Source organism: Cinclus cinclus, unplaced genomic scaffold (genome assembly GCF_963662255.1).
Source record: "Cinclus cinclus unplaced genomic scaffold, bCinCin1.1 SCAFFOLD_78, whole genome shotgun sequence".
In the NCBI taxonomy this organism is placed as follows: Eukaryota; Metazoa; Chordata; class Aves; order Passeriformes; family Cinclidae; genus Cinclus; species Cinclus cinclus.
This window is the reverse complement of record NW_026912141.1, coordinates 528,600-538,216: the sequence shown is the minus strand read 5'-3', so window position 1 is coordinate 538,216 and position 9,617 is coordinate 528,600. Positions and strand designations below refer to the sequence as shown.

At 53.7% G+C, this 9,617-nt stretch overlaps 1 protein-coding gene across 1 annotated transcript; it reads right to left on the bottom strand.

Annotated features, from left to right (window-relative positions):
* Positions 1–7,195: 7,195 nt before the first annotated feature.
* On the bottom strand, positions 7,196–8,918 carry LOC134057474 (zinc finger protein 239-like). The gene is made up of 2 exons (XM_062514454.1): positions 8,779–8,918; positions 7,196–8,592 (listed from the first exon to the last, which is right to left on the bottom strand). The coding sequence occupies exons 1-2, from the start codon at positions 8,858–8,860 to the stop codon at positions 7,676–7,678; spliced, it is 999 nt and encodes a 332-aa protein (XP_062370438.1). The 5' UTR covers positions 8,861–8,918; the 3' UTR covers positions 7,196–7,675.
* Between the last annotated feature and the right edge of the window lie 699 nt (positions 8,919–9,617).

Below are 9,617 nucleotides of genomic sequence, written 5' to 3'. Positions count from 1 at the left end.
TGAACAAGCCCGGACAACAACTTGTCGACAACCCTCCCGCCCTGGTGGATGGTGACATTCAGCTGGGATACTGCAGCAGTGATGGTGGGAATGTGGTGGCAGGAACTGCATTAGGCAGTGCTTTGCCATGGCTGAGATGAAGGTGCTGGTGGCATTGATGCTGTCCCAGTTCGTGTCCCCACCCATGTCCATGTACCTTCATGTCCCCAGCTAGGTCTGTGTCCCCATCCATGTCCATGTCTCCATGAAAGGCTGTGTCCCCTCACGTCCCCATCCATGACCTCACCCATGTCCTTGTCCGCCACATGACCCCATCCATGCCTTACTTCAACATTTTATTTTAACCCCATGTTGAGGGTTAGTTCTTTCTATTTTTTTTTTTCCCTCTGTGGAATTTTCCCCATTGTCATGCTAAGATACCTGTTGACTGGGCCCTGGTGACAAGGGGGAGGGGACGGGAGGGAAGAAGCAAGCCCCGCGAGATTCAAACAGCCAGAAGAGGAAGAGGAAGGCTGGGCCTCGGCCCATTTCCCCCGCGGAGTTCGGACAAGAAGGACGATCGCCGTCTGTGTCCCATCCCAGCGTCGGGAAACCACCATCGGACCCTGCCCGGCTGTCTTCTCGCTGTGAACTACCACCATCCAGCACTCTACTGAGCACCGGGACCGACACCGTGAGCGGAGAGCTCTCTCTCCATCTCTCTCTCCCCCTGGGACAGCTCTGCCATCACCCCCAGCCCTCCTGCAGCTCTGCGGGAGCCGCCCGCCCCCAGCACCGGGAACTGCAGCTCAGGGAAAAGGTGCCTGCAGCCAAAAAACACTGGGACTGAGTTACTGTTCTGTTTGTGGGTAATTTCATAGCTGTTGTTGGTCTTGTTAAATATACTAGTAAAGAACTGTTATTCCTACCCCCATATCTTTGCCTGAGAGCTCTCTTAATTCCGAAATTATAATAATCGGAAGAATCATATTTTCTTTCAGTCCAAGGGGAAGCTTCTGCTTTCCTTGGCAAACACCTGTCCTTCAAACCAGGACAGATTTTGGCGCCCAACGTGGGGCCCGAGGGCATTGAGAGAAAAGGGTGAAAAAGGAATAACAGTTCTTGAGTTACCTCAGTTTTGTGTTAGGTGGCATCATGTTGTCCAGCTTACCGTGGTTTGGGCTCCATGTGGCCCCAGCTCTATCTCTCCCATTTGCAATCCCTTACTTGAACATGGGTCCTATAACTCAGGCTGCTGTAACTATTATCCAGTTCCTTTTGTGGGCTGATAACGTGAGAAATTCATGGATTTTTAACTTCCTCTGGAAGGTGGGCACATGGATTCGGAGCTATCACACTCTAACTGTATGTTTTTGGGGCTACTTTAATAATGGTACATACTGTGAGGATATGACACCAGGGAAAATTTTGTCCCAACCCCTTACACAGTTTTTTGGGTCTGCTCCACCAGCTTTTGAGGGGTTCAAATCTCTTCTAAGCAGTAATGATATCATACAGTGGCTGACATTGCTAATAGGCCTTGTAAACCTGTTCTATTTAACATTCCGAGATGAGGGGAGATTGACTTGGATGACAACCCTGATACGTCCCCCAAGGAATAGGGATCCTGCCCCAGAGCCTGGCCCTGCCCCAGAGCCTGGCTCTGCCCCAGAGACTAAGGACTCTGCCCCAGAGCCTGACCCTGCCCCTGCCCCAGAGACTAAGGATTCTCCCCCAGAGACTAAGGATTCTGTCCCAGAGCCTGACTCTGCCCCTGCCCCAGAGACTAAGGATTCTGCCCCAGAGACTAAGGATTCTGCCCCAGAGGTTAAGGATGTTGCCCCTGAGCCTGATTCTGCCCCAGAGCTCACCTCAGAAAGGAACCATCCAGAGTGGGTGGGGTTTCTAGTGAAGGAGATGGGCCAAATGCTGAAGGAGTACCTTTCCCCAGCTCTTGAGAAACTCTCCCTCTGCCTTAAAGAGGGAGAACCTGATGGTGCAGCAGTGGAACCCACAAATGTTACATCTCTCCAGGCTCCAGCTGAACTGCAAGGGCACTCACAGCCAGCAGCAGTTGCCCCCGTGGAAACTAGAAAGTCTAAGGTGAAAACAAAGCACCTAGATAATAATGATCAGAAAGCAGGGCCCTCACAACCAGCAGGGGAGCCAGAGGTTGAGATCGTCACAGAGTCCCTGTCATACGAGAGTCTCCGTAATCTGCGTAAAGATGTTGTACGAAGGGGCCGTGAGGCTTTTACAACGTGGTTACTGCGGGTCTGGGACCTTATGGGTACAGGTGTGCAGCTGGATGGTACTGAGGCAAGGAATTTGGGACCCCTAACCCAGGACTCAGGTGTTGATCACATATTCGTAAGGGAACGAGGCCCCCTTTCCCTCTGGGAGCGGCTTTTAATGAGTGTAAGAGAGAGGTTTGTCCATAGAGAGAGAATGCAGGAGCACCACCATAGAATGTGCTGGAAAACCACTGAGGAGGGGATCCAACAGCTGAGAGAAGTAGCAATACTGGAAGTACTCTTTGGGACGGGTGGACAACATGACAATGACCCCGACAAGGTCAGGTGCACAGGGCAGATGTTGTGGAATCTGGCACACCTGGGGCCATCTCAATACACCACATTCATTGCAGCCATTAATGCTGACACCAACCACGAGACAGTGGGTTCTGTTGCCGATAAGCTCAGAAATTTTGAGAGTATAATGAATGGCCCAATGCAGGCTCAGGTCTCTGCCGTGATTAGGGAACTCAGAGAGGAGTTCAAGGAGGAGATAAGAGGGGTGAGGGAGGAGATGAGGAAGGTCAATGCAGCACCAGTGCGAGTCACAGATCCCAGAGTTAGAGCCCAACGTCCCCCAGCTAAGGAGAGAGGATACACCCCACGAGCTGACCTGTGGTTCTTTCTGCGTGACCATGGGGAAGACATGAGGAGGTGGGATGGGAAACCCACTTCTGCCCTGGCAGCACGGGTGCGTCAACTCAAGGAGGGAAACACTAACCAAAGGAGCTCCACTAAAGTGAAGGTAGCCTCAACTTCCCATAACCAAGATGCAGGGTATTACAAAAGGGAGGATGATTTGTCAGATCCCCTTGAGGGAACCTCCAACATGTATGCCCAGGAAGGAAATAATAACCAGTGCTAGAGGGGCCCTGCCTCTAGCCAGGGAGAGGCACGGGAAAACTGGGTCTTTTGGACGGTGTGGATCCGATGGCCTGGCACATCAGAGCCACAAAAACATAGGGCCTTAGTTGATACTGGTTCACAGGTCACCCTAATACCATCAGAACATGTGGGGGAAGAGCCTGTTTCTATTGCTGGGGTGACAGGGGGATCACAGGAATTGACTTTGCTGGAGGCTGAGGTGAGCCTGACTGGGAAAGAGTGGCAGAAGCATCCAATTGTGACTGGCCCAGAGGCACCGTGTATTCTAGGCATAGACTTCCTGAGGAATGGCTATTACAAAGACCCAAAGGGACTCAGGTGGGCTTTTGGAATAGCTGCTGTAGAGGCAGAAAACATTAAGCAATTGAACACCTTGCTTGGACTGTCAGAGAACCCATCTGTAGTGGGACTCCTGAAGGTGAAGGAGCAGCAAGTGCCAATTGCCACCTCCACAGTGCACCACCGGCAGTACAGGACAAATCGAGATGCCGTGATCCCCATCCACAAGATGATCCGTGAGCTGGAGGGCCAAGGGGTGGTCAGCAGAACCCACTCACCCTTCAACAGCCCCATCTGGCCTGTGCGCAAGTCTGATGGAGAATGGAGATTGACTGTGGACTATCGTGCATTGAATGAAGTGACTCCACCGCTGAGCGCTGCCGTGCCGGACATGCTGGAACTCCAGTACGCGCTGGAGTCCAAGGCAGCAAAGTGGTACGCCACCATTGACATTGCCAATGCATTTTTCTCCATTCCTCTGGCAGCAGAGTGCAGGCCTCAGTTTGCTTTCACCTGGAGGGGCGTGCAGTACACCTGGAACCGACTGCCCCAGGGGTGGAAACACAGCCCCACCATCTGCCATGGACTGATCCAGGCTGCACTGGAAAAGGGTGAAGCTCCAGAACATCTGCAATACATTGATGACATCATTGTGTGGGGGAACACGGCAATGGAAGTATTTGAGAAAGGAGAAAAGATCATCCAGATTCTGCTGGGAGCCGGTTTTGCCATCAAGAGGAGCAAAGTCAAAGGTCCTGCCCAAGAGATCCAGTTCCTGGGAGTAAAGTGGCAAGACGGGCGGCGCCAAATCCCCACTGAGGTCATCAATAAGATCACCGCGATGTCTCCACCAACCAACAAGAAGGAAACACAAGCTTTCCTAGGTGCCATAGGCTTTTGGAGAATGCACATTCCTGAGTACAGCCAGATCGTGAGCCCTCTCTACCTGGTCACCCGGAAGAAGAACGAATTCCACTGGGGCCCTGAGCAGCAGCAAGCCTTTGCCCAGATCAAGCAGGAGATCGCTCATGCTGTAGCCCTCGGCCCAGTCAGGACGGGACCAGAGGTGAAGAATGTGCTCTACTCTGCAGCCGGGAACAAGGGCTTGTCCTGGAGCCTTTGGCACAAGGTACCTGGTGAGACCCGAGGCCGACCTCTGGGATTCTGGAGCCGAAGTTACAGAGGATCTGAAGCCAACTACACCCCAACAGAGAAGGAGATCTTGGCTGCTTATGAAGGAGTTCAAGCTGCCTCAGAAGTGATTGGCACAGAAGCACAGCTCCTCCTGGCACCCCGACTACCAGTGCTGGGGTGGATGTTTAAAGGGAAGGTCCCCTCTACCCACCACGCCACCGATGCCACATGGAGCAAGTGGATTGCCCTCATCACACAGCGCGCCCGTATCGGAAACCCAAATCGCCCTGGGATTTTGGAAATAATTACAAACTGGCCAGAAGGTGAAAATTTTGGTCTTGCCGATGAAGAGGAGCAAGAACAAGTGACCCGGGCTGATGAAGCCCCGCCATACAACCAACTGCCAGCAGATGAAACTCGCTACGCTCTTTTCACTGACGGTTCCTGTCGCATCGTGGGGATGAACCGGAAGTGGAAAGCAGCCGTATGGAGCCCCACACGACAGGTTGCACAAGCTACTGAAGGAGAAGGTGGATCAAGTCAACTTGCTGAACTCAAAGCTGTTCAGCTGGCCCTGGACATTGCTGAAAGAGAGAAGTGGCCAAAGCTTTACCTTTACACTGATTCATGGATGGTAGCCAATGCTCTGTGGGGCTGGCTGGAAAGATGGAAAAAAGCTAACTGGCAACGTAGGGGAAAGCCAATCTGGGCTGCTGATGAGTGGAAAGACATTGCCAGTCGGGTAGAGAAGCTACCCGTAAAGGTCCATCATGTAGATGCCCATGTCCCCAAGAGTCGGGCTAATGAGGAGCACCAACACAATGAGCAAGTAGATCAGGCTGCAAGGATAGAGGTGTCACAGATAGACTTAGACTGGCAACACAAAGGAGAGTTGTTCCTGGCTCGATGGGCCCACGATGCCTCAGGTCACCAAGGCAGAGATGCTACCTATAAGTGGGTATGAGATAGAGGGGTGGATCTCACCATGGACAGTATTTCCCAGGTTATCCATGACTATGAGATGTGTGCTGCCATCAAGCAAGCCAAGCGAGTGAAGCCCCTCTGGTATGGGGGGCGGTGGTCCAAATATAAGTATGGGGAGGCCTGGCAGATTGACTACATCACACTGCCTCAGACACGCCAAGGCAAGCGCTACGTGCTGACCATGGTAGAAGCCACCACTGGATGGTTGGAGACCTACCCTGTGCCTCATGCCACTGCCCGCAACACCATCCTGGGCCTGGAAAAACAAGTCCTTTGGAGACATGGTACCCCTGAGAGAATTGAGTCAGACAATGGGACTCATTTCAAAAACAGCCTCATAAGCACCTGGGCCAGAGAACACGGCATCGAGTGGGTGTACCACATTCCTTATCATGCACCAGCGGCTGGGAAAGTGGAACGGTGCAATGGGCTGCTTAAAACCACCTTGAAGGCACTGGGCGGGGGGACTTTCAAAAACTGAGAGATTAATCTACCAAAGGCCACATGGTTAGTGAACACCCGAGGTTCCACTAATCGAGCAGGCCCTGCCCAGTCTGAGCCCTTGAGAACACCAGATGGGGACAAGGTTCCAGTGCTGCATATGAGAGGTATGCTAGGAAAAACTGTTTGGGTGAACCCTGCCTCCAGCAAAGACAATCCAATTCGGGGGGTGGTTTTTGCTCAAGGGCCAGGGTGTACCTGGTGGATCATGCAAAGGGATGGAAAGACCAGATGCATACCCCAAGGAGACATTGTTTTAGGGTGAACTACCTACAATACTGTGCCTGTATCTGTAACTGTATGGATGCCTATAATTTGAAGATTTTTAATTTGATTTGGCATGATGGTAGGGGAAAATTCGGGGTGGATAATGTTGAGGGTTAGTTCTTTCTTTTTTTTTTTTCCCTCTGTGGAATTTTCCCCATTGTCATGCTAAGATACCTGTTGACTGGGCCCTGGTGACAAGGGGGAGGGGACGGGAGGGAAGAAGCAAGCCCCGCGAGATTCAAACAGCCAGAAGAGGAAGAGGAAGGCTGGGCCTCGGCCCATTTCCCCCGCGGAGTTCGGACAAGAAGGACGATCGCCGTCTGTGTCCCATCCCAGCGTCGGGAAACCACCATCGGACCCTGCCCGGCTGTCTTCTCGCTGTGAACTACCACCATCCAGCACTCTACTGAGCACCGGGACCGACACCGTGAGCGGAGAGCTCTCTCTCCATCTCTCTCTCCCCCTGGGACAGCTCTGCCATCACCCCCAGCCCTCCTGCAGCTCTGCGGGAGCCGCCCGCCCCCAGCACCGGGAACTGCAGCTCAGGGAAAAGGTGCCTGCAGCCAAAAAACACTGGGACTGAGTTACTGTTCTGTTTGTGGGTAATTTCATAGCTGTTGTTGTTCTTGTTTGTCTTGTTAAATATACTAGTAAAGAACTGTTATTCCTACCCCCATATCTTTGCCTGAGAGCTCTCTTAATTCCGAAATTATAATAATCGGAAGAATCATATTTTCTTTCAGTCCAAGGGGAAGCTTCTGCTTTCCTTGGCAAACACCTGTCCTTCAAACCAGGACACCCCAGTTACAGGGCTTTCAAAGGAATGAACAGAAACCTTTTTGTTTCAAGGCCAAAACAAAAGAATTTATGTGTCCCTCCTGGCAAAGCATCCACATGCTTGGCTGGGTGGGAAGAACCCTTTTTGAAGGGGTTTCCACCCCACCATCTCCAAAATTGTGGGGTTTGCCCCAATATGTTCCCATTTGGCTGTGGAAGATGCCCATGAGCCAGAAAGGATTAAAATGATGGATTTCTATTGGAGAAGACCTCCAAGGCCATTCAGTGTTGCTTGATGCCACCAGAAGATGCAAAGAGTGAGATTTTTCTCGGGTCAGAAGTCGACAAACGTGCTCTTCACAATGGATTTCTGATGTTGATCTGTGGATATGTCCAGGTGCTCAAGGGAAGCCAGGAGGATGAAGAGCCGCCCAGCCAGGTGTCTTCCTAACATGGATCACCGGGGCTCTGCCCACCAGGGGTCACTCGGCATCATCCAGCACAGATCCTGCCACGGGGGATGGAGCTGGAGCAGCACATGAAGCTCTTCCTGCACTTGATTTGCAGGGCTTCCCTTAGTGGTGCCTCCATTGGTGTTTGGTCAGGTGAGAGCTCTGTGAAAAGCTCTTCCCACACTCAGAACACTCATAGGGCCTCTCCCCAGTGTGGATGCGCCAGTGGGTGACGAGGTTGGAGTTGTGCCTGAAGCCCTTCCCGTAGTCGGGGCAGCAGAAGGGCCTCTCCTCTATGTGAATGCGCTGGTGCAGGAGGAGACTGGAGCTGGTCAGAAACCTCTTGCTGCATTTATCACACTCATAGGGCTGTTCCCCTGTGTGGATCCTTTGGTGGACAATCAGTTCAGAGCTTGTCCTGAAGCACTTCCCACACTGCCCACACTCATAGGGCATCTCCCCAGTGTGGATGCGCCTGTGGGAGACAAGGCGGGAGTTGTATTTGAAGCCCTTCCCACAGTCAGGGCAGCGGAAGGGCCTCTCTTCTGTGTGAATCCGCTGATGCATGACGAGATTGGAGCTGGTCTGAAACCTCTTCCTGCGTATGTCACATTCATAGGGCCTCTCCCCAGTGTGGATCATCTGGTGGCGGATCAGTTTGAATCTCGTACTGAAGCTCTTTCCACACTCCCCACACTCATAGGGCCGTTCCCCCATGTGGATTCTCCAGTGCCAGATCAGGGAGGATCTCTTGCTGAAGCTCTTCCCACAATTTGAACACTTGTGGGGCTTATCCGCATCATGAAGATGCTCATGGAACCCCAGCTCTGAGCTCTGGCTGCAGCTCTGTCCGGTTCTTTGGCCCTGGTTCTCCTCCTCGGATACCCAAGAACTGTGTTTGCAGCCCATCCTCATGTGGGATCTCCCGGGCTTTTCCTCCTCGCTGGTTTCCTGTGCAATGGAGCTGCTCCAAACAGCCTCTTCCACAAGGTTCTGCTGCAGGGATTTGTCCTCCCTGGTCTCCATCCTCAGCTCCTTGTCTAGAGGGGGAAGGACAAGGAGAGGATGGGATTTGCCTCTGTTCCAGAGGGAGGGGGAAGGAGATCCCCCCAGCACGTCCCTGGCAGGACGGCGTCGGCAGCGGGGCTGTCCTGCAGCCGGGGGCCGTGCTGGGCTGGGAGATGGAGCAGGACAGAGGGTGAAAGGGGCAGGGACTTCCTCCTCACCTGCCTGGGGCTCCGGGGGCATGTTCTTCTTCCTCACGGCCTCATCCTCCATCGGGCCAAGGTTTAGGAATGGGAAATCCATTTTTGGGGGAAAAGAAGGGTTGAGCGCGTTGGGTTTATGTTCCTGCAGGCCAAGTTCAGCTGGACAAGCCAGTGCCCCTTTCAGCCTCAGAGAGCCTGGGGCCGCTTATCACCAACCTCCCACACCCCTCCAGGCTGCCGGGGGTCCCCCGGCTCCGGGATCGCCCCTCTGCGCTCTCCCCGCTCCGGGGTTCCTGTATTACCCCACGGCTCTCCAGGATATCCCCAGAACCGATCTCGCCCCCTCTCCGCCAGAACGAGCGATCGCAATGTGGGACCCGCCAAGATCCCTCCCGGGGCATTTCCGGCTGAGCTTCGGGGTCCTGCAAGATCCAAACATCTCCTGCCCCACAAAGAAACCTCCAGGAGACCTCCCCACGATGGATTTGGGGCGAGCTCCCCCTCCCAGCTCACCTGCGGCTTCCGGGGGGAGGGGTGATGCCGGGGAAGTCGGGGAAGCTGCGGCCTAGAGCGGGCGAGCGAGTGAGTCGCTCGGTTCTGCTGCTGCTCTTCCTTCCACTACTCTTCTTCCTTCCGCTCCTCCTCCCCCAGCCCGGCCCGGCCCGGTGCCGACGCGCAAAAGCAGCCGCGCTCCACCCTGGGGGATTGCAAAGCGGTTGCGCCCCGCGCGGCACTGGGAAGTGATACTGGGAGCACTGGTAACGATCCTGACAGCACCTAGAAGCAACTGGGAGCGCTCTCCCTGCCAGTACCGCTCTTACTGGGAGCACTGGGAGGGAACTGGGAGCAAACTGCGC